This window comes from Peromyscus leucopus, chromosome 16_21, assembly GCF_004664715.2.
Source record: "Peromyscus leucopus breed LL Stock chromosome 16_21, UCI_PerLeu_2.1, whole genome shotgun sequence".
Lineage (NCBI taxonomy): Eukaryota > Metazoa > Chordata > Mammalia > Rodentia > Cricetidae > Peromyscus > Peromyscus leucopus.
This window is the reverse complement of record NC_051084.1, coordinates 39,176,738-39,202,356: the sequence shown is the minus strand read 5'-3', so window position 1 is coordinate 39,202,356 and position 25,619 is coordinate 39,176,738. Positions and strand designations below refer to the sequence as shown.

The 25,619-nt window shown below is 38.2% G+C and overlaps 1 protein-coding gene across 11 annotated transcripts in view; it reads left to right on the top strand.

The window, feature by feature from the left end:
• Tsga10 (testis specific 10) overlaps window positions 1-25,619 on the top strand; it is a 103,834-nt gene that overhangs the window by 17,645 nt on the left and 60,570 nt on the right. For 6 of the 11 annotated variants that reach the window (XM_028865704.2, XM_028865705.2, XM_028865700.2 and 3 more), the window contains exons 3-9: window positions 2,883-3,098; window positions 9,842-9,907; window positions 11,169-11,336; window positions 11,919-12,077; window positions 14,156-14,326; window positions 14,413-14,490; window positions 15,436-15,587. In XM_028865704.2, coding sequence (XP_028721537.1) covers window positions 11,286-11,336; window positions 11,919-12,077; window positions 14,156-14,326; window positions 14,413-14,490; window positions 15,436-15,587 — 611 coding nt within the window. In that variant the 5' untranslated portion in view covers window positions 2,883-3,098; window positions 9,842-9,907; window positions 11,169-11,285. Of the gene's footprint in view, window positions 1-2,882; window positions 3,099-7,967; window positions 8,049-9,841; window positions 9,934-11,168; window positions 11,337-11,918; window positions 12,078-14,155; window positions 14,327-14,412; window positions 14,491-15,435; window positions 15,588-25,619 lie in introns of all 11 variants that reach the window. The other 5 variants (XM_028865708.2, XM_028865707.2, XM_028865709.2 and 2 more) reach the window with 5 other exon arrangements.

The window sequence follows — 25,619 nt, the reverse complement described above, 5'->3', positions numbered from 1 at the left end:
TCTTAATGTGATCTATTCAAAATAATAAATGGCATTGTAACATATTTAGTTAAAATAATTTATTGTTAGCTGGGCAGTGATGGTGAACACCTTTAACCCCAGCATTTGGGAGGCAGAGGTAGGCAGATCTATGTGAGTTTGAGGCCAGTCTGGTCTACATAGCGAGTTATAGGACAGCCAGGGCTACAAGGAGAAACCCTGTCTCAAAAAATAAATAAATAAATAAATAAAAACAAAAACAAATTGTTCGGTATGGTGATGCATACCTTTAATCCCAGCATTCAGGAGATAGGGCAGATGATCTCTGAGTTTGAGGCTAGCCAAAGTTATATAGTTAGACCGTGTCTCAAAAACAACAAAACAAAACAAATAACAACAGAAAAAAAAAAAACGGAAAAAAATCAACTCATGACTTATAGGATATTCTTCAAAGAGGGATACATACAATTTATATTTTTAAAGTAAACTGTCAATTTTGAAAGAAGTTACCTCTGTAGTTACTTGGCCAAGATTAAGACAGGACTGACTAAGAATCATGATTAGGCATTTAGCAATTTTAGCTACTTCTTAAAGGCTTAGACTGGGTTTGGGAAGGTTGGGGGAGGTAAGGGTTGATTGTATTTTTTTTTAAAGGTGACTTAATTGTCTGAAGAAGACCAGTGTAATATCTTGAATATAGTATGTACTCTATAGATAATTAGTTAAATATGTTTAACTCACAAGTATCCTCATTATTGCACTTAACATGATGTGCCTTTTCAAGTGAACAAAAATTCTCTGAAAGTAGATACCTAGTATGTTCTTGTGATCTTTGGGATTTAATGTACTTTCTGATATTATTGTTGTTTAGTTGAGTCTCTCTCTCTCTCTCTCTCTCTCTCTCTCTCTCTCTCTCTCTCTCTCTCGTGTGTGTGTGTGTGTGTGTGTGTGTGTGTGTGTGTGTGTGTGTGTGTGTCTTTTAAAGCACAGATACAGCAGGGCTGTGGTGGTGCACGCCTTTAATCCCAGCACTCTGGAGGCAGAACCAGGTGGATCTCTGTGAGTTTGAGGCCAACCTGGGCTACAGAGTGAGTTCCAGGAGAGGCACCAAAACTACACAGGAAACCCTGTCTCGAAAAACAAACAAACAAACAAACAAACAAACAAACAAAAATGAATGAATGAATAAATAAATAAAGCATAGATACAGACTTTTACACCCATTGATAGCTTGATACTGGGTTGGCAAGGAAAGCTATTGTCCTCCATATTATTAGTCAGCAGATACTTGATTGATGTGACATTTGGTTTAGGCAAGTAAGTTATTGTATTCAAAAGGCTTTTCTAAAGAGCTGGCAGATTTTTTAAACAGCAAGTAGAAATTTAATTCGTGCAAAGTAAATGTCATTAATTATTCAAATTAATTTTAATTTCTTTATTGCAGGTAAATATTTGGCTTTCTTCCTCCTCCTTTTCCCTCTTTGAGACAAGGTCTCACCATGTAGTTCAGGTTGTCCTTGAACTCATCCTCCTACCTTAGCCTTCTGCGTGCCAAGATTATGTGCATAGCCACCATGCCCGGCTGTTTGGCTTTTTAAAAAATGGTTTGGTTTTACAGCAGTAGTAAGGGTTAAATGTGGGGGTAGAGTCCAGGAGGAGCTGGGAGAAGGTGAGTATGCTTGGAATGTATTGTGTGCTTGTATGAAATTCTCAAAGAATAACTTACAAATTTAAAAAAAGCAATAGCATTTTTATTTTTAAAAAATCCTGAAATTTGACATGAAAGATGCAGTTATAAAAAAATTAATTTGGTGGCTGGGAATGTGGCTTAGAAGTAGGCTGCTTAAGCTGGGCGGTGGTGGTGCATGCCTTTAGTCCTACCACTCGGGGAAGCAGAGACCATTGGATCTCTATGAGTTCAAGGCCAGCCTAGTCTACAGAGTGAGTTTTAGGACATCCAGGGCTGTAACACAGAGAAACCCTGTTTCAAACCATCCTCCCCTCCCCCCAAAAAAGTAGGCTTTTTAACTGGCATGCATAGTAGCCACATTGATTAGTTATTTTAATTAATATTTTCATTTAGGGTTCTTTTCCAGATTGGTAGCACCCACATGTTACAAAATGAAGAAGACACAGAAAGTTGTACAATTAGGTGTTTTTGCCAATGAAGCAAATGTGCCTTTCTTATTCCAACACCTAGTTGCTTTTCTCAGAAGGAAGCTAAGGGACGCTTATTTATTTATTTATTTATTTATTTATTTATTTATTTATTATTTTTGCATCCCAATCAAAAGTTTCCCCTCCTTCCCTTCTTCACAGTCCCCTGCTCCCACTGCTCCTCCACTGTTTCTCTTCAGATGGAGGCAGGCCTCCCAAGGCTCTCAGCCAGCCATGGTATATCAAGTTGTAGTGAGACTAGGTGCTTCCTCCTCTATTAAGGCTGATGAGGCAATCTGGTAGGAGGAATGGGTCCCAAAAGCTGGCAACTCAGTCAGAGACAGTCCCTGCTCTCACTGTTAGGAGTCTCACATGAAGACTATTAAGTTATACAACTGGAACATATATGTGGAGGACCTAAGTCAGCCCTGGTTGTCAGTTCAGTCTCTGTGAGCCTCTGTGAGCCCAGGTCAGTTGATTCTGTGTGTTTGCTTGTGTTCTTGATACCAAAGGTCCTACAGTCCTTTCAACCCCTCTTGTGTAGGAATCCCCTAGATCTGCCTAATGTTTGGCTGTGGGTCTGCATCTGTTTCCATCAGTTGCTGGATGAAGCCTCTCTGATGACAGTTGGGCTAGTCACCAATTTCTCTGGGTTTGTGAGTTGTAGTATGATTCTTCTTATAGCTAATATTCACTTATGAGCTAAGGGACCCTTTTAATGTTATTTTTTTTTCTGATTAAAACAGATTGAAGATCTCAAACAGACAAATCATGACTTGGAAGAATATGTTAGGAAACTCTTGGATAGTAAGGAGGTGGTAAGCAGTCAAGTAGACGATTTAACCAACCACAATGAGCATCTTTGTAAAGAATTGATTAAAATTGATCAACTAGCAGAGCAATTAGAAAAAGAGAAAAATTTTGTGGTGGACACTGCCGACAAGGAACTTGAAGAAGCAAAGGTACTAAGTTTACCATTGATAGTATTTCAATTGTACTTTTAAGCATGTGATTATGAAATTAAGTTGGAAAAGTGAAATTTTCATATCATTTGGAAGCTTTTTAGTTTGGCATATTTAAAGTCTGTTATAAGGATTAAATTGTATTTTTCTCACACTTCATTTCAGTACAATTTTTTGTTCATATTTTCCCCTAAGTTTTATCAGCCTATTATGAAAATTTCAAAGCAACACAAATAGTCTGTGGATACAAAATTGCTCTGCTTCCCCCATTCTTCTCTGTATATATCTGTAAACAAATAAAATCCCTACCCTTTTTAGAAAGGGTCTTGCTCTCCAGCCCAGGCTTATCTTGAATTGTGGTTCTTCTTGTTCAGTGTTCTGAGTACAGAATTACAGGTGTCATGCCTGACTCTATAGTTTTACAAACAATGGTTTATCTTCTACTTTGTACCAAAATGAGAAAATTTTTATGTTGTTAAATTTGTTCATCCTGGTTGACATGAGAGTTTTGGTTCTTGTTTAGGAAGATGTTCTTACATCAAGAGCTATAAACATATCTTCTGAAGTTTGCCTTTATATTTTTCAACACATACAGTTTATTACTTTCATTTGAGGACACTTATCTGTAAGTAATTTCCTGGAGAAGGCCCTTAGAACTTCCTGTGAAAGTAGATAGAGTGGCTTGTTTTTAGCTTGTAATAATTTACCTTCACATGGTTGCTATGAAAGTATTTAAAGGGCACTTCAAAGTAGCTTGTATGTCTTCAGTATTTCTCAATAAACGTGTCAGTTCACTTTAACCTTTCATGCATGGTTTAGTGGTTAGTTGAGTACAGTCTTCATCTTGGCTATGAAAACTGTCAAATTGAAGAGTTTTACTGTCCTTCTTTCTTCATATTAAAAATTAACTCTCTCCTTCCCAGACTGAAGAGGAAACATGATTGGCTGAATTCCAGCTCTTGAGTGTGTCCTTTGTAGACAGTATCTATTTTCAAGATTTGTTTAAGGGCCTATTGACCAGATTGGAGTAGGGAGTAGGTAGGTGTCAGGGTGAATTCTCTGGTATTAAAAGGAAGAACTCCAGGGATGGAAAGCATCTGAATTATATGAGCTAGGTTTTACCTAAAAACAAAAATACTAAATTCATAGGTTGAAATTTTGCTTGGCTCAGAAAAGCATATTTCTAGAAAAAATGATATTCATATATGATGTGGAATGTCTGCTACATTGGAGAATTGGAAAGCTATTTGAGCTTTTGAGGATGAGGTTGGCAGCATCTTTGGGATACCATTGTTGGAAAGAAAACCTGGGAACCATCCTAAATCAAGGACAAAAGGAATGGTTGCTTAGGTTGGTGCCTTGAAATAAGGAAAGCAGCTACTTTAGTGATGTTGTAGGGCAGAAAGGGCAAGACCAATTTGGAGATGTGGACACCAACTCGTGTTTTCAAAATCCTTTGCATTAGGTGTGCATTGTAGGTTTATAATTATCAATGATACATTTCTTGTATAACTTTTGGGATAGAACTTGAAATAGTTTCTAATTTGATTGCTGAAAAAGAATGCTTGTGAGCTGGGTAATGGTGGCCCACGCCTTTAATCCCAGCACTCGGGAGGCAGAGATAGGCGGATCTCTGTATGTTTGAGGCCAGCCTGGTCTACAGAGAGAGTTCCAGAATAGGCCCCCAAAGCTACAGAGAAGCCCTGTTGAAAAACAAACAAAACAAAACAAAGCAAAACAAAAATGATTGTGTTCTTACAGTATTTTGACATATTCTAAATATGTAGAAGTAGAGTCTGAGGCTAAAGATAGTATTAAATTTATTTACTGAGAAGAATTTACTTTTGGTTAGTCATTTTTAATATTCATAAAGTAACCTCTTTTATTAAACTATTTTTGAGTATTTACTATTGTGTTCTTTTATTTTTGTGTAACAAGTTACTCTTGAAGCCGAGTGATTTCAAACAACAAACTCTGACTTACATTTCAGATTAGGGAGTGGTTCTGGTTCAGTTTCTCAGGAAAATGAAATAAAGTTGATAGTCAGATTGCAGTCATACCTTGATACTAGAACAATTGCTTCTAAGATGGCTTCCACAAATAGAGACTGACTGTCAGCAGGAGTCTTCTGTGCAGTGCCAGGTTGACCACATTCTAGATGACAGTTGCCCTCTACTCTCTGAGCCAGTGATCTGGGAGTGGTAACAAAGTAGAATTTTGCAATGCGTATTATAAGCTAATCCAAGCTATATTCCAGCATTTCCACCATCTCTGCTTTTTGACTCACTAAGCCAGGCATGGTGGCACATACCTGTCATTTTAGCTCTGGAGAGGCTAAGACAAGAAGATTGTGAGTTCATGGCAGGACAGGATTGCATAGAAAGACTGTCTTGAGGAAAAACAAAGTGACTATTATATAGAACTCACACTCAAGGAGTGGTCTGCATCTTCTAAAGCAGGCAGTATTAGAGTTGGAGCACATATTAAATTGGCAACTTTTGCCTTTGTTTGTCTTCACATCTCCAGTTACCATTTGTGCTTTAATAAAGCATTTTCCAGACAGTTGGATATGATTTTCTGTAATGTGAAGAACAGAATTGCAATTTTACTATTGTTAGTTTCTTAGACCATATATGTTAGTTTATATATATCTTTTTGAAATACAACTCATCAGTAGTAATGTTAAGGAAAAGTAACCTAAACCATAACTCACTAGCTATTATGCTAAGTGATATTTGCAATTAAACACAACTAAATAGCCGGGCGGTGGTGGCGCACGCCTTTAATCCCAGCACTCGGGAGGCAGAGGCAGGTGAATCTTTGTGAGTTCGAGGCTAGCCTGGTCTACAGAGTGCGATCCAGGAAAGGCGCAAAGCTACACAGAGAAACCCTGTCTCGAAAAACCAAAAAAAAAAAAAAAAAAAAAAACCACAACTAAATTATGACTTTAATTAAAAGACATTTTCTAAGATGGCACCAGCATGTTTAAAATTTAATACATTCTATATGAGATATTGGAGTTATTTAACATAGGAGCTCCTTTCTGCAGCATGTGCACTTTTAATTTTATTTTACAATTATTTATTTTATAAGTATTTTGCCTGCGTATATGTATGTATCACATATGTACCACCCAGTGCCTGCTGAGTACAGAAGAGGGTATCAAATCTCCAGGAATTGGAATTAAGTATGGCTGTGAACCACTATGGAGGTGCTGAGACCTGAATCCAGGTCATTTGCAAGAACAGTGAATGCTGTTAACCCCTGACCCATCATCTCTCAAACCTCAGCATGTGTACTTTAAAATTTTTTAGTTTATTTTAGAATACCATATATGTGTACTATATTTATATCATTTCCCCTTCCTTCTCCCTCCAACTCCTTTCATATGTCTGTCTCTCCATCCGACTCCCTTTCACACTCATGTCCTCTTTTTCTTTAATTAGTAGTCTTACATATACATATACACACATACAGGAATAAATATATAACTTACTGAGTCCATTTAGTGTTGCTTGTATATGTATATCAGGGCTGAACATTTGGTATTGGATAACCAATTAGGAGGCTCCTCTCTGGGGGAAACTGATTTTCCCTAATTGACACAAGACCATTATTGATATCCCTTTCATTATTGTTACCTTTGTATATGATTCAATCAGCCAAGATAATTGAATCTACTATATAGAAAACATATGTAAAACAATATTAAGTTTGTAAAATCCTTTTGGATGTACGGATACCCTTCTTATTCTGCTTTTTAAGAAATATATTTTAAAATTATTTATTTTATTTCATGTATATGAGTGTTTTGCCTGAATGTATGTCTGTGTATCATGTGTGTTCCTTATACATATGGAGGCTAGAACAAGGCATCAGATCCCCTGGAACTGGAGTTACAGATGGTTATGAGCCATCATGTGGGTGCAGGAAATTGAAACCAGGTTCCCTATAAGAGCAAAACATGCTCTTAACTGCTGAGCTATCTCTCCAGCCCCTTGCTTTATTTTTTGAGGTAGCTCTTTTCACACTGTCCTTCCTCCTCTCCTCTGCCTCAGCAACACTGGCCACCTTACCGTTCCTGGGAACTAGCTAGTTATTCTTTTGAGCTTGGACATTTGCTGTAACAGTACTTTCTTCCTGGATATTCACACAGATTTTCCTGGGCCCTCTTCAAACGTTGCTCAAAGGATGCCTCTCCATGGAGATTCCCTGATAGCTCTGTTTCAAATTTCAGTCTTGTTTTCCATAAATGCAGTACACTTAGCTCTGCTTTTCTTTGTCAGTATAGTATACAACTTGTTATTTAACTAACTTATTTTAACTTAAGAAAAAAAGCATCTGTCGTAGTCACTTTTGACTGTCTTAGTTCTATTGCTGTGAAAAGACACCATGACCAAGGCAACTGTTAGAAAGCAAAGCATTTAACTGGGTTCTTGCTTACAGTTTCAGAGGCTTAGTCCATTATTGTCATGATGGGGAGCAGTTGAGAGCTACATTTTGATGTGCAGAAGGAGGGGAGAGGGGAGACTGACTGGGTATGGAATGGGCTTTTGAAACCTCAAAGCTCTCCCTCAGTGACACACTTGTTCCAACAAGGCCACATCTCCTAATGTTTTCCAACAGTTCCCCTCCCTGGTGACTGAGCATTCAATTATATGAGCCTGTAGGATCCATTCTTACTCCACCACGATCGTCTCTCCCAGCTGCAATGTTATGCCCCTAAAAGACAGAAATCTTTACCTGTTATGTTCACTTAAAGAAAAAAAATCTCAAGGGCCTTAGAATTGGAGTGGTTATTGTGTATTTTTTGAGTGTCGTATTTGATATATATTTTGACTATATTCTTTTCTTTCTCTTTTTGACTAGATTATAAACTCTCCAGGGCAGAAATTTGTGTTTTGTTGTATTCATTGTGTTTTCCAGCATGAATAGTTATTACATTGTCAGGTACGCAATAAGCATCAATTAACCAGTTGTTAGGAAGGTGAAAAACACTGGATTAACACTTGTTCCTTTGGGATGGGTACAATTATTTTCTGGGTAGAATTATCACTTTTGTCACCATAAAGGTTATATATATTTATTGTAAAAATTTCAAATTCATGGTTATAACTCAGTGGTAGAGTGCTTTCCTAGAAAGGTTCAATCTCCAACACCCCTACCCTGTCCCCACAAACAACAAGAGTTCAGTTCACTTAGAAAACTATGAAGGAAATAATATTCACCACTATTATATCTGGATTCACTCTTCAGTTTATATGCTATTGGTTATGTTTCATCTGTTAGCCACGATATATACATACACTTTTTTTTTGAGGAAGTATCATACTGGATATCCTGTTTTACTGAGTTTTTATATTTCACAAAGAACAAAAATCCTTACACATCTTTATATGAGGCTTATATCTGTTTAGTGTCTGCATAATAGCTATATTAGTCAGGGTTCTCTAGAGGAACAGACCCGATAGGATGGACCTATATATAGAAAGGGAGTTTATTAGAGTGGTTTATAGGTTGTGGTCCAGTTAGTCCATCAGTGGCTGTCTTTCAATGCAAAGTCCAAGAATCCAGTAGCTGTTCAGTCCACCATGCTGGATGCCTCTGCTGGTCTTCAGTATATGCCAGAATCCTGAAGAAGTAGGAATGAACTCTCCAGTGAGAGTAGGGACAAGCAGGCAGAGAGCAAACACTTGTTTCTTCCGTGTCCTTTATATAGGCTGCCACTTGAAGGTATGGATCAGATTAAAGGTGTATCTTCCCATCTCCAAAGATCTGGATCTAGGGCTGGTTTCCCACTTCAAATGGTTTAATTAAGAAAGATCCTTCACAGGTGTGCCCATCTGTTTGGGTTTTAGTTAATTCCAGAGGTAGTTAAGTTGACAACCAGGGATAGCCATCACAGTAACATAAAATAAAACAATGAAAATTAATGATTCAGAGTTGTACATAAGATTATACAACTATAAGTTATGTCCCAAACATTAAGTCCTCTTAATATTTTATAAATTTCAGTATGACTTCTAGAGGGATCTTAGAAGGATAATTAAGAAAAATGGGACTGGGATTGTATTGAATTTTACTCTTAACTAGTATTTATGAGACCCTGGGCTTGATTCCTAGCAAAAGTAATTGTTCCAGAAAATTCAAATTTAAAATGTAGCACATGTATTTTAGTTTAGGATAATGAGAGGATGTTAATGAATTATAAGTGCATTCTTTGAACTTATTTACTGACTTTTAGCAGAGCTTTATCTGTCATAAAAACAGTCACTTGTTTTGAAACATATGACATAGATGTGTTACATATATAGCTACAGATGACAACTGTACTGTAAAACTGAGTAAATGTTCAGTGTCATAAAATTGATGCAAAGTGTTTTGTGGGTTGGGTGGAATGAAGGCATAAAATAGTTGAGAAGAGAAAGGAGCCTGAATGGGCAATTTGAGAACATGTTACTCCAGTCTTATTGCTTTCCTGTTATAATCTTCAGGATTGTAATTAATGCCAACATCTTGACCCAGTTAATGGAGAATAATTTGGTACAATATAGTAAGTTAATATTTTATGAAAAATATTGGGTCAAGGAACCACTTTTTTCATCTGGGTTCTTTTACCATTGAAGGTCCTTAAAATATTGTCTGTATGCCTTTATTTTTAAATGGCTTCGTTTTTAATACTCTTTCCAGTGAAATCAGTTTAGGCATCTTCAGTATAAATAATAGAATTTCTAATTTTTCAGATTGAACTCATTTGCCAGCAAAATAATATAACAGTACTGGAAGATACAATTAAAAGGCTTAAATCTGTGAGTATGTTTTTCATAAATACATGGTAAGCAGTCATTTTTTACTTAGTAAGCTACTAAAAGAATTAATATACTCTTTACTCATGCCTTTGTGAAAAATTAAGGCATTTTGTTTTCTAACGTTAACATCCACTGACAGGTTTATAGGCAGCCTCACCATAAGAGCGTGCCTTTTTGCCTCCCTTTCATCAGCGTTCCATTCTCCTAGAGCAGTGCTTCTCCACCTGCCCAGTGCTGCGACCCTGCATCGCAGTTCCTCATGCTGTGCTGACCCCCAACCATAACAGTATTTTCGTTGCTACTTCATAACTGTACTTTTACTATTCTATGAATCACAATGTAAATCTCTGTGGTTTTTGATGGTCTTAAGCGACCCTGTGAAAGATTCATTCAACCCTCAAAGAGATCATCACTACCCACAGGTTGAGAACTGCTGTCCTAGAGGTTGAGAATAACTTTTGGTTGGTTTTGGCTGTTACTAGGTTTAAAATGGTGGCTCCCTAATTTTTAATTTTCAATATATAAGGTACAGTTTTCTATACTTTAAATTTTATGCCTTTCATAATATTTTTGTTTTAAATTGTTACCTAGTACCATTGATGTTTTATTTCTCTAACTAACTCTATGAAATGAAAAGTTTTCTGTTCAAACATTTTAATCTTCCATTTAAAATACATAAAACACTATCTGAAACATGTCAACTTTTTCTCAGTATTCATAAACCAAATATAAAAACACATTTTAAAAGAAGCGTTTCTAAATATATCCATGTGAATGGGAGTTCATGGGAAGCATCTGAGTGTCCAGGACTCATTAGCATATCCATTCATTGAATGAGTGTTGCACAAATACAGACACTGGAATGTGCTTGTAAAGTAGCATGTAAAGATTTCCAAACTCAGGCATTCTGTTTATAAGATTTGCTTCAGGTCTGCATGTTCAGGTCTGAAATTCCTAGTATATATATATACACATCTCTATTTTCTTCTCAAAATGTTTAAGTAAATGTAATATTTTATTCAAATAAAGCGCATCAAAATGGTGAAATTGCTTTTAAAATGGTATATTGCTTTTTAAAAATAATTAATGAATAAGTTTTTAGATGTTCTATTTTTTTGATGCCAAATTTAATATTTTGAAGACTCCTTTGTATTTTTATTTAGAAAAGTGTGCTATAATTGTGTGAAAGTGTGCTATAAATTGTGTATAAGTGTGCTATAAAAGTATGAAATAATTGCTTAATTTTTCCCTCCTTGACAAGATAATTTTAGAGACTGAAAAAGCACAAAATAAATCTCCTTCTAGACTTGATTCCTTTGTCAAGACTTTAGAAGCAGACAGAGATTATTATAAAACTGAAGCTCAGAATTTGAGAAAAATGATCAGAAATAGATCTAAGAGTCCACGACGCCCATCTCCAACTTCTCGGGTAGGTTTGGAGGAAATTTTTTAATCTCTTAGTTTGTTTCTCAAGTACTGAATTTTATTCTTTGATTTATCTTATTTGGAAATAATTAATTTGATTTTTGTATAAATTACAGTATCAAAGAGGTTGGGAGACAGATCTCTTTGATGGTACAGTGAACAACAAAGTTAGTTCTTTATTCCCAGAATAAGTTGTGGTTGGGAGATAATTAGACCAATTTAGTGCAATTTGAGATAAAGCTGTAAAAGAGGTAATTTTGTTGTTGACATTATTTTCTCTTATTCTGTAGTCAGGCTTCCTTAAGTAGAGATTGTGCACTGCCACTACCGTAGTGTTTCACTAGTAGCATAAGTGAAAGGGTTTCAAGCCAGGAATGCTGATGCACACCTTTATTCTCAGCGCTTGGGAGGCAGAGGCAGGAGGATCAGGAATTTAAGGCTAGTCCTGGCTTCATAGTGAGTTCAAGGCCAGCTTCGACCACATGAGACTGTCTTAAAAAAAAAAAGAAAAAGAAAAAGAAAAAGAAAGAAAGAAAGAAAAAAATAAAACAAGAAGAAATTCAGATATCTTAAATAATAATTCTAGGGTGCAAACTGTGATGTAGAGCTTTTGAAGTCAACAACAAGAGACCGTGAAGAACTGAAATGTATGCTGGAAAAATATGAACGTCATTTGGCAGAAATCCAGGGCAATGTCAAGGTTCTTACATCTGAGAGAGACAAGACCTTCCTTCTTTATGAGCAGGTAAGCGTGTAAGTACAAAGATTGTATAAGTAATTGTAGTCACTTTTAGAGCTTTGCAATTCTTCTGTAAGTTTTATGACCCTAATTAAATATGTCAATCAAATTAATCTAACACTTGGAAATTTTTTCCTAAGAAACTCTTTTTTCCTTTTCTTTCATTATGGTGCTGGGACTTGTACATTCTAGGCAAGTATTCTACCACTAAGCTATATCCACAGCTCTGTTCTCAAGATATTCATAATGAAAGGTATCATATTTCTAGTAAAAAAAAAAGTACGAGCACACCTATATGTCATCCTTATATCTCATAAAAGAGTATATACATGCATAAAAAGTTTAATTTTTGGAATAAGAAATGAGGTCAGGGCTGAAGTTGTAGCTCACTGATGGAGTGCTTGCTAGCATGCACAGACCCTAGGTTTTGATCCTTAACATGTTACAAAACAATAAAAGTGAAACATATTAATGACAAAAACCATATCATTTGAGACTCTCATTTCTCTTTATTTATGTTCAAGATAAAAGCCTGTAGAATCTGGTGGGGGGAAGGTTCAGGAAGGTGGAATAAGATGGTATACATTCAGATAGTAGCTGCTACCTGGCAGCAAGACATTTGGAACTGGATTAGGGAGAGAGGCAGGTACTGAATATGCAGCTTTAGAAGTCATCTACTTAGAGGTGAGTTTTGAGCCTTCAGAATGAATGAGTTCTGTAAATGAGAAGGCGTTTACAGAGCAGAGAAGTCAAGATATAATCTTCAAGAGGCACGGAAGAACCTTTGAAAGATAGAGAACAAGGACACAAAGGGAGAACAGGGGCCTAAGAAGAAAGGTCCTGGACCAGTGTGGATGCTGCCAGAAAATTATGGGGAACAGGAACTAAGAAAAGTTCGTTACAGTTGGTAAGCTCCTCAGCTCAGGTTTTTTTTTTTTTTTTTATTTTTCGAGACAGGGTTTCCCTGTGTAGCTTTGCGCCTTTCCTGGGATTCACTTGGTAGCCCAGGCTAGCCTTGAACTCAGAGATCCTCCTGGCTCTGCCTCCCGAGTGCTGGGATTAAAGGCATGCGCCACCACCGCCCGGCTAAAGAGGTTTGTTTTGTTTTGTTTTGTTTTGTTTTTTTAAAGATTTATTTATTTATATATACAGCTCAGGTTTTGCAGTGTTGGTGGCTAAAGGGAGAGGGGCGGGTTACCCTGGGGCGACTGTGTGAATGTAGTTGGCAGTGTGTAGAGATTGCCCTTAAAAAGAAAAAGCCTGACAAAGGAGAGAAGACATAGTATGGTAGATGGGGGTAGTAGGGCGAGATGACAGATGGTCAAGCTAAGAGAAAACTATACATGATGAAGGTGAGGGGGGCTTGCTGGGAACGAGAGTAGAAAGAGACGGGGAAGGGACACTATGCGGCATGAGAGACTATAGTTATCATTGAGTTAGGAAGATTTTAGAAAACACTGAGAAATGTGGTGAAGGCTAAGCTGTAGATATTGAGAAACTGTATCTTTTTCTGAACCTGGCAGACCCCTGAGTAGATAATGATCAAAACTGTGAGTCAGGAAGCAAAGTGGGATATGAAATCATTTGTAGATGTGCAACGGGTCTGGGGCCTCAGGACTGTTTAACAAGTGTTCAGAGACTATGTTGGGCTGTGAGTAAGGACTGTTGGAACTTTCTTTCAGAGCAAATGTATCCAAGACAATAGCATGTATAGATATAGCAAATATAGAGAAAGATAAGCACTGTGGAATTTTCATTAGACAAGTATTCCACCTGAGCTGTGCTGAATTCAAATTTATATCTCAAAGTGGGCAAGTGGAATATATCAAATCTATTTCTTAGCTACACACACACACACACACACACACACACACACACACACACACTCACACACACAAATGCATACATACATATAGATTTGCTTGCACTTATTTGTGAACTCTTGAAAATAAAAGCTCTACCATTTCTTTGTTTTATTGCTGCTTGCATATTATTTCAGGTTTCTATTTTAACTGACTGGATATAAGATACTGCACGCGTCATTTAAAGTGTTCTTTTTTAAGTTCTGTGTATTTTTATCATAGGCACAGGAAGAAATTGCTCGACTTCGAAGAGAAATGATGAAAAGCTGTAAGTCTCCTAAATCAACTACAGCACATGCTATTCTTCGTCGGGTAGAGACGGAAAGAGATGTAGCCTTCACTGACTTACGAAGAATGACCACAGAGCGAGACAGTCTGAGAGAAAGGCTAAAGGTGTGCAATGAGTTTGTCTGTTTCACAGGTACAGCACAAGTGCGGTGACACTGAAAGTCCTTTGTTGTGCTTTGTGTTTTATACAGATTGCTCAGGAGACAGCATTTAATGAGAAGGCTCACTTGGAACAAAGGATAGAGGAGCTGGAGTGTACAGTTCATAACGTAAAACAAAACCTCTTTGGCTCTACTCCCCATAGTTTCCCCTTTTCTCTTTTGCTGTCTTAGCAAGAATTCTCTTATTTTTCTAAGGTTGTGTTTGTAGTCCTAAAATACTTACGGTGGTGTGTATGATGTGTTATTTTCATAATCCTATGTTACCTTTTCATTTAGTTATTTCCCTCTAGAAACATGAGTGAAGCTTTTTATTTTTGTTGTGTTTGGTTGCAAAGCATTTTTTGTTTTTATTGCTAGGATGTAGTCTCAGGATTTTTAATTCATTAATTGCCTCTTATTTTGAGAGGGGGGGTACAAGGTCTCACTGTGTAGCCCAGGTTGGCTCTGAACCCATGATTCTGCTGCTCCAGCCTCCTAAGTGTTGGCATTATGTACCACTACACTTGTCTAAAATTTCAGTTTTTCTCATCTCCCTGTTCTGTTAAAGATAATCTTGCCAAATATGAGTATATCAAGCATTCGAGATGCTCCAGATACATGTTAGCAGTGTTCCAGGTACATAAACAGTTAAGGTTTGAGTGTACAGATAAATACTTCATTTGAGGTATTTTGTTATAATAAGTAAAAAACAGACAAGAGAAAAAGGATTTTATTTTCATAATCCTACTCTATATGTAATGTATTAATCTTAGATAACAAAATATTTTTGCAAATTTAGTATGTAAATAGTCCAATTGAACCAGATTGAGAAAGGTGGACTGATAATACTGAGTTAGATGGGCTTTGTAGAAAAGCTATGCAGTGACTTGCTGTTATTCCTGTTCTATAATACTTTATCTAGAAAGCCTTCTACAGTGTTCCAGTCTGCCCTGCTTGATTGTCTAGTTGTGCAGATTCTGCCATAAGCTGCAGTTTGTAGGAGTCTGTCTCCACTGCTAAGACCAATGAGGCTACTTAGTGATCGTAGTTAACTTTGCCATTCTGCTTGTGTAGCTTGATGATGAACGCATGGAACAAATGTCAAATATGACTTTGATGAAGGAAACCATAACCACTGTGGAAAAAGAAATGAAATCATTAGCAAGAAAGGCAATGGATACCGAAAGTGAACTTGGCAGACAAAAAGCAGAGAATAATTCCTTGAGGTAAAAACTACGTTGCCGTTAGACAACCAACAGTTTGCTGTACTTAATTGCTCTGCTTTATAGTACATTTAATAATGAAAATTTAATTATCTGTTATCTTCAGTTTATGAAAAGAACTCATAGGAAGCAGTTGTAGAAACCTCAGCAGCATGTAATGGTGTCCCCCAAATCACTCAGCCAGGAAATAAGCTTATACTCATTTTAACCTTAAGTTTGCAACACGTCAAGTTTAATCAAGCAGTTTTTATACAGCCCTCTGAGAACTGAGGCATTGAACCTCAGTATTTTACTGTTTAATTTACTTTTATAACTTTGAATTCTATTCTGAGGCCTGAACAATTTAACAAAGCCCATACTTGAAAACTTAGGGAAAGGATGGTTTCCAGCATAGGAGTAAATTGATTGGCTCTTCCATTTCAATGGTATAGTGGCAGAGGCCACTAAAGCAGTGTGTGGGCAGGAAGAAACCTCTGCATTTGAGGTTCTCCATTACTGTTTGTTGATGTGAAACAAAGCTACTCAAGTTTTAGTTGAGTTGAATTTCTCTTTATCTATAAACATGAAAAATGTTAGTTGGTATGAATGTGAAATATATCATCTAATCTACAGATGATAATTGGGCCACATACGAGTTCCCAGACTCTCCCCTTCATCTTCCTAGTACTAGTGGTGCAGAGTTGGAATCACTTGTCAGGACAGATAATTACTCAAACTCCCTTCTTTTCCTTAGAAAACTTCCTTATAAGATTACTATAAACGCACGCGCGCACACACACACACACACACACACACACACACACACACACACACACACAAATGAAAGTAATACCAAAACAAACAAACAAGAAAGCAAACCTGGGGATGTAAAAATACCTAATAAAAGGTTAAAATCACCTATAACTCTATGACCCATGGAAAAAGATTAGTGTAGAACTGCTTCCAGCAAGAAATCAGTCCATGTGTAGCATGGAAGTGTCCTGTGTAACTGAGTTCAGCCTGTGGCCTTTCTATCTGGCCTTTTCAATTTTGTCCCATAGAATTTCTGTGTTGTTAGAAAACATTTGTCTTAGAAAACGTTTTAGTGTCTTATAATATTCTAGTGGAGAGATGTGTAATAATCTGGAGTAGAGTGGGTGTGTTTTGTTCCTTTTGGTGTAGGATCTTGCTGTGTGGTTCTGCTTTGCAGTACCCTCCTTCTGTAGGGTAGCATTGTGCACCCTCTCAGCAGTTTTAGGTGATTTTTTTTCTGATGTATGCTGATTTGGAAACTTTTATTGATGTATAAGTGAAACATCTACACTAAAATGTCAATATTTTATATATTAAGGTTGGAAAATTTTGACCTTTAAAACCATTACCACAGTCAAGATTCTGGCCTTATTCTGCATTTCTAAGTCTCCTCTTGCCCCTCTGTAATTTCCCACATGCTGCTGATTCCTAGTTGACCATTGATTTTTATTTCAGGCATAGAGGTATTTGGATTGTCTAAACATTTAAACCAATGAAATTGTATTGTATATGTTGTTAATCAGGCTCCTTTCCTTCAGCGTAGTTACTTTGAGGTTTGGTCTTCATGTATTCATGTTGTGTGTAATTTATACTCTTTGACTGCTGACCTGTATTCTGTTGTGTGGGTGTGCACATTGATAGTCGCACTGTTTCCACTTTGGGGCTATCATAAATAAAGCCACTAAGCTCTTCCCTATATAAGTCTTCGTGTGGACATATGTTTTTATTTCTTGGATCAATATCTAGGAATAAATGCCTGAGTCATAGGATGCATTTTCCTTTCTGGGAAACCATTAAAGTCTTTTTTCAGTGTGGCTGTAGTACTGTGCATGTACTCCAGCAGTGTTGAGTTTTTCAGTATTTACATATCCTCACTGACATTTGGTATGCAGCTCATTTTTAACACCAGCTATTATTTTGTTGTATAGTTCTATTTTAAAGTTTTACAAAGACTTTTTAAGCTTTATTGTAGAATAATTGTTGACTAAAATTATACTTAAAGAATACAGTATAATGTTTTTGATACATAGACATTGTGAAACGATACTTTGGTGAACTTAGCTGATGTATTATATCACTGCTTCACAGTTCCTGTTTATGCAGGTAAGTACTTAATGTTGGCGTTTTGGCAATTCTCTTCTGGCTCTTTGTTCCTTGTTGTCTTTGTGAGTTAGTGGTTTTCTGTATTGAGGCTACAATTCCATTATCTTTTGTGTATTACATTTGGTTCTTTGTGGTTATCATGAGGTTTACTACCACATTTTATAGTTCTGGCAGTCTTTTAAACTGATAACAATATCATTGACATGGAAGTGCAGATATCTATTGGAGATAAATATACTTCAGGTGCATATGCATGTAAGTGGCTTTGTTATATCATTTTGGTAGCTGTATCTTTCAGTGTTTGAAGCACTTAACAAAAATAGTATACTCATAGATCAGTGCCTTGCTCAGCCATCTTCAGAGAAACTTCCTCCTGCAGCAGATGGGAACAAATACAGAAACCCACAGCCAGACATTATGCAGAAAGTGAGAGAGACCTTGGAGCACTCAGCCCTAAATGGATGTCTCCATCAAACCTCCCCTCAGAGCTCAGGGAACCCCAAGAAGAGGAGGTGGAGAGAATTTAAGAGCCAGAGGGGATGGAGGACACCAAAGAAAACAAGGCCCTCTAAACCAACATAAGCAAAGCTCATATGAACGCAACAGAGACTGAAGCAGCATGCACAGGGCCTGCATGGATCTGTACCAGGTCCTCTGTGTGTATATTATGGCTTCTGGTTTAGTCTTTCTATGGGTCCTGAGTGTGTGAATCAGTGGGTCTCTGATTCTTGTGCCTTCTCTTGGGCTCTTTTCCTTCTGTTGGTTTGCCTTGTCCAACTTTGATGTGATAGTTTTTGTTTTATCTTATATTTTATTTTGTCATATTTTTAATATTATCTCTTAGAAGCCCGTTATTTTCTAATGAGAGACAAAAAGAGAGTGGGTCTGGGTGGGAAGGGAAGGGGGGAACTGGGAAAAGTAGAGGGAAGAGTTCAAAAACAAGAAATAAAAAAATACAAAATTAATACATACATAAAATAAAATGGTAGCTCTTCTTATCAGAGTGAAGTGGTATTGCAGTTTTGATCTGCAGAGTTCCTATCTCGATGTTTATATTCTCCCCAGAAGTGGGGAGTTTTAGTCAGTGTTTCTTGAGGGTTTGCCTTTTCTCTCACCCCTGCAGAGTGAATGTTAGCTCTTCTCCGGAGGGGCCTGCAGCCCTCCATTCCTCCTCACTTTTTTCTTCTCTAACAGTAGTTCTAAATGTCCTGTCTTTGAGTTCACCGTTAATTTCTTCTGACTTGTCACATTGGCTGCTAGTGCTGTTTCATTTTTAATCTTGATTATTTCTATTTTTAAGCCCAGAATTTCTGTTGGGTTCCTGTTAATAATTTTTTTTTCGAGGCAGGGTTTCTCTGTGTAGCTTTGCGCCTTTCCTGGAGCTCACTTGGTAGCCCAGGCTGGCCTCGAACTCACAGAGATCCGCCTGGCTCTGCCTCCCGAGTGCTGGGATTAAAGGCGTGTGCCACCACCGCCCGGCTTCCTGTTAATAATTTTAATCCATCTGTTGAATATTTTATTTGTACATTATTTTCCTAATTTCATTAACATGTCTATTTATGTTCTCTTATAACTTGATTAACTGCCTTAATCATTTATTTTAAAATTTTGGTCATACACCTAGATTTATATTTCCTGAGGGATTGTATCAAGTTTCTGTGGCTTTTCATGGTTCTTGCTTTATGTTGATGGCTGTATATCTGACAGGCAAGGTTCAATAGGGAAGCATCTTCATATAGTGATGGGTCCAGTATCCAGTTCACACTCTGGTGAAGGCTCAGCAGCTCAATCTCCATGCAGTGTGTCAGTTGGGGTCGGTGTCAGCACAGTCTGTGAGTGTCCTCAGCAGCCATGGCTGTGGGTGTCTGAGGGATGGTGAGGGCTGTTTCAGTTCTGTTTGGTTTCCTTTTTCTCCAAGGAGAGAATATGAATGAGAGCATCTGTCTTGACTCTAGTGCAGTATATGAGGACACTCATGGACTAGCCCCAGAGCCCAGGTCTAGAGCATCACTGTGCTTGGGCGCTTTCGCTCCAGGAATGGATTCACAGATATGTTTGCTGCAGCAATGGTAGTGATCTTTGTGGGGTGGCTGGGGGACCTGGTGTAGACGTCAGACATGTGGAGTGACAGTGACTCTAGAACTCAGGGCATCAGCTAGCTCACTTTGGTGATATACAAGATGTCTGGGCCGGGGGTTTGTGGAGCAGTGGTAGAGCTGTAGCACACAGTGTAGGCATGTGCACAGCACATGGTGACAGGCCCAGGGCAGCGTTAGCCTGTGCAAGTGCTGTTTCTAGTGCCAGAGCTGCAAGCGTGCCCAGATCACTTACGGCTCTGTGGTTTGGAGCACATGTGGATTTTGGAGGAGTGGTCACAGTCCAAGAGCAGCAGCACAACAGTGGCTTCTTTTCGAGGGTAAGGCCGAAGCAGCTTCTCCCCAGTTAGCTGGCCTGTGGTGGGATTGATGGTGGTTACCTTCCTGGGGAAAGTTGCCAGTGTCTCATGCAGAGTAGGTCACAGGGGACCAAGGTAGCAGCCACCAGAAGGCTGATACTTGTTCTTGTTACCTCCAGATGTCCTAGGCATGCTGTTCTTCCCCAGAAACCCTTCCAGTCACTTTCGTGTTTTCGTGTGTGTGTGTGTGTGTGTGTGTGTGTGTGTGTGTGTGTGTGTGTGTTAGAAAGATGAAGGTTGGACTCTCTTCTCTGCCATGTTGCCTTTGTTTTTGTTTTTTCTGCCTCCTTCTGAATTCTGGGATCATAGACCTAGGCCATCACCCTGACCTGCCATGTTGTTAAAAGTAAATTTTTTTTTTTTTAATTTTGAGAATGAAACTCTATACTGGTTACCTTAGTTTGCTTTCTATTGCTGTAATAAACACCATGACCAAAAGTGACTTGGAAAAGAAAGGGTCTATTTGGCTTACATATCCTGGGTCACAGTCCATTGAGGGAAGTAAAGTCAGGGACTTAAGCAGAGTGCATGGGAAAAGCTGTTTACTGGTTTGTTCCTTGTGACCCATTCAGTTTTCTTTCTTATACATCCCATAACCACTTGCCTAGGGATGGCACCACCTACAGTGGTGTGGGTCCTCCCACATCAATTATGTATCAAGAAAATGACATATAGATTTGCCTACAGGCCAATCTTATGGAGGCATTTTTTACAATGAAGACTCCCTCTTCTGAGCTAGGCGGTGGTGGTGCATGCCATTAAATCCCAGCACTTGGGAGGCATAGGCAGGCAGATCTTTGTGAGTTCAAGGCCAGCCTGGTCTACAGAGTGAGTTCCAGGACAACTGGGGCTACATAGAGAAACCCTGTCTTGAAAAAAACAGAACAAAACAAAAATTCTCTCTTCCAAGCTATGTCTAGGTTTGTATCAAGTTAACAAAACCCAACCAACACACTGGTTTTCAGAGGGGCTCTGTCTTACTTTCACTCTAGTAGTGTTCAAAAGGTTCAATATCTATGTAATCATGCCAATATCTGTTATTGTCTCTTGTGTTTGATGGTCATTCTTATGGGTGTGAGACATCACATTGTGGTTTGGATTTATATTTCCTTGATGAGTAATGATAATGAGCATCATTTCTTTGTATCTTGATTATTTGTATGGCTTCTTTGGAGAATTATCTTATTAAGTGCATTGCCTTCCTTCTCTTTATTGACATTTATTCATTGCACACAATATTAGTTTTATAAGGGTATTTGTTTGAATATACATAATATACTTTAACTATGTTCTTTCCCCCACATATGATCCTACTTTTCCTTTTCCTCCCTCTGCTCAGTAGCCCCCATTGTTCCTCTAAAAAGTTGGGCTTCTACTTTTATGTCATGTATACAGACAAATATAAAATCCAGGGGCCACAGATGAGGGAGAATATGATATTTGTCTTCCTGGGTCTAACAATTCACTTAATGTAATGACCCCCAGTTGATTCTATTTTTCTATAGATAACATAGTTTCATTCTTTTTTATGAATGCATAAAATTCCATTGTGTATATATACCATATTTTCTTTATCCATTCCTCTGTTGATGGGTACTTGGTTGGCTCTATACTTTTTCCCATAACTATTGTGAATAGTGCTGCAATAAACATCAATAACAAGTATCTCTGTGATATGCTGACTTTGAGTCTTTTTGTTAAATACCCAAAAATTGTGTAACTGGAGAATGTGGTAGATTTATCTTTAATTTCCTTTGAGGAACTTCTACTACTGATTTCCATGATGGCTAGACTAATTTTTATTTCTGTTAACTATGTATAGGGATTCCTTTTTCTTATGTGACTGTGTTGGACTGTTGACTGTTTTCATCTTGTGTAGCTTGGGCAGGCAACCACAGCTGTTGGTTGAGTTCATGAGTGCAACACCCTGCCATGTTCTAAAGACACTATTTCTTAGAAGTCCTTCTCGACATCTGGCTCTTAATAGTTTTTCTGCCTTGTGTTCTGTGATGTTCCATGAGACTTGAGGAGGAAGAGGCATGATATCGATGTTCTTGTTTGATCTGAGCATTTCACAGTAACTAAGCCTCTCTTTGGTTTTACAGGGGCTCACAGTTGTGTTTGCCTTGAGTCTCAGAAGAGACTTTGGACTTTGGCAGTGTTGATACTGTTAAAAATTATGGTGACTTGAAATTGGACAGAATGAATTAGCTTTATGAGATGTTCATGAGCATGAAGGTGCTGAAGGCAGGATGGTTAGCATGCTTGAACACTTGATTTGAGTGTTTGTGGAACCTTCAGGAACTGGGGCCTCACTGTAGGAAGCAGATTGCTATTGGAGTAAGACTTGAGGGTTATAACCTGGTCTCTGAATGGAGTTGTCTTGCTTTCACTGGTGCCATGAAACTGAAGCAGTTGGTGGAGATCATCTCTTGTCCCCCAGTTGGTTTCCTGTCCCATTCTTCTCTAAGAATGGAGTGGGCAGTGAAGAGTACAAACAGGAAGTATTTAATGCTAATTTGGGATTAACAACCTTAAACAGTGTAAAACATAGGATGGAAACAAAGCAGGTTTAACACTCAATAGCAGTGAGTGTTGGCAGAAAGTCATTACAGCTCTAGGTCTCCAGAGCAGCTTCTAAAGCTTCAAGTGGGAAGTTTGGAGCCACTGGCCTTGGAGGTTGGAAGCAACTTACGGAACAAGTTTCCCTTGGCACCCAGGTGAGTTCAGAGTCTTGGAGGCAGAGGCAGGTACAATGGCCCTTCAACTGGTCAAGTCCCAGGGGCTGACTTGAGCAAGCTTTGTGGTAGAGACCTCTGGTACAGGGAGCCTCCAATGAGTCTGTCTACAGCAAGTCTTGAAGGAAGGCAGTCCGTTCCTTTTCCTTGGTTGTTTCCTGCAGTCCAAGAGCATCCAAATTTAAGACATACCCCCTGGGCTCAGATTGGCTGAATATGAGTATGCAAATAAGGTAAAATATGATCAATCAAGGGAGAACTTTCAAATCTGGGGGGCTGAGGAAGAACCTTGAGAATGCCAAAAGTTGCTAAAAGTTTACAGTTAGGTCGTCAGGTCTCTCTCTGAAGAGTTAGGAAACTTGTTAAAAAAAAAAAAGGTTTCCTTGGTTGTCAAAAGCAGTCTTTACAGGCAGCCAGCTGCCTCCCCCCCCCCCCCCCCCGTTCTCAATTTAATTCTGCCGAGGGAATTTTTACTGGGGTTTTTGTTTATTTTGGGCTAAGAAATACCTTTAAAATGTTAAATAGCTGTAACAACAGAGAAATGCGAATTGAAATTATTTTGAGGTTTCATCTTAGTTCAGTCAGAATGGGTAACATCAAGAAAAGAACTGACAACAAATGTGATGGATGTGCAGGGAAAGGGCAAACTTTGTTCACTATGGTGGGACTGCATGCTGATGCAGCCATGAAATCAGTGTGCAGAATTCTCAAACAGCTAAAAATAGATCACCTGTATGACACAGTTGTACCACTCCTTGGCATCTGCCGGAGGACTTGATATTATAGTCCAGAGATTCTTGTTTGGCTGTATTCATTGCTGCTCTGTTCACAATAGCTAGGAAATAAAAGCAGTCTAAATGTCTTCCAACCGATAAATGGATAAGGCAAATGGGATACACACACACACACACACACACACACACACACATACACACATATGGAATTCTGTTCAGCTGTGAAGAAAAATGACATGAACTTTGTGGGTAAATTGATGGAACTAGAAAATAAACTGAGTGAAATAACCCAGACCCAGGAAGATAGACCATATATATCGCTTATTTTTGAATCTTAGCTCTGAATCTTTAGATTTGAGGATATACCCTGAAGTAACTGCAGAAGTCAGGAAAATAAAAAAGGCCCATTTGGGGAAGGGGAAAGGAATTCCTGATAGGGATATAGTAGGACACAGCTATGAAAGGGAAAAACAATGGGGGACTTAAATAGGGAGGGAGGGTAATACAGAAAAAGAAGGAGAAAGAACCCTAAAGATGTTTGGTTTTTTTTTTTTTTTTTTTTTGGTTTTTTGAGACAGGGTTTCTCTGTGTAGCTTTGTGCCTTTCCTGGAACTCACTTGGTACACTTGGTAGCCCAGGCTGGCCTCGAACTCACAGAGATCCACCTGCCTCTGCCTCCTGAGTGCTGGGATTAAAGGCGTGTGCCACCACCGCCCGGCCCTAAAGATGTTTTTAAGAGACATAAGGAAATAATATTTTATAAGCTTACTAAAAAAATATATGTATCGTGTGTGTGTGTGTGTGTGTGTGTGTGTGTGTGTGTGTGTGTGTTTAAATGAAGTCATACCATATGAGGTGACAATATTCCCCCAAGAGCCATAGACTAACAATAACCCCAGTGCCAGGCAAGAGAAACCTTTTGAGTTACACATATTAATCCTTAATGTATCTGATGTTTTAAAATGTAACATACTCATTATGCTTGCTTAATGTTTTAATTCTTCACTATATGTTTATGACTAATAATAAGAAAGTTACATTTTGGCAAAACTTTTAAAGACCATGAACATTTTTTTTATTGATTATTAAGATTCCTCTGCATGAAATTTTTGGGGGGTTTGGTTTTGGTATTAGTATTTCAAAACATAGTTTCTCTGTGCAACAGCCTAGCTGTTCTGGAACTCACTTTGTAGACCAGGCTGGCCTCAAACTCACAGAGATTCACCTGCCTCTGCCGCCTGAGTGCTGGGATTAAAGGCATGCACCACCACTGCCTGGCAACCTTGTTATGCCATCACTTTGTGGTTCTATATCACACTTTTAAAAATGTCTTATTTTTGCAACATAATGCTGTTCAGAGTTGTCTGTGTCACTGCTTATGTAAGTGATTTAATCTTTTTTTGATTGTTAAGTACTTCCCTGTGTAATTGACAAACTACATATGTTCATTCTGCTGATGATATTTAGGTTTATTACTTTTTTAACTTTAAGGAATAAGGCAGATATAAATTTTTGTGTAATCTTTTGTTTCTATATTTATCTTATTTTGTTTTATGTATGTGGGTATTTTGCCAGCATGCATGTCTGTGCATCCTATTTGTGCAGTGACAGTGGAGGCCAGACAAAGGCATCAGAGCCTCTGGGATTAAACTTAGAGACAGTTGCTAGCTGCCACATTGGGTGCTGAACCAGTTGAATCTGACTCCTCTGTATGAGCATCAAGTACTCTTAATCTGAGCTCTGTAGTCAGAAGTTTTCCTGTGTTTGGCCTGGCCAGCGGTCAGGACAAATCTCTCCCACTTGTGTCCCCCAAGTAAATACACAGAGGCTCATATTAATTATAACTGCTTGGCCATTATTAGCTCAGGCTTCTTGCTCTTATAACTAAACTCAGCCCATTTCTATTAATCTGTATATCGCCACATGTTCCATGGCTTTACCTGTGTGCCATTACATGCTGCTCCCTGGATGGTGGGATGGCATCTCCCCTCCC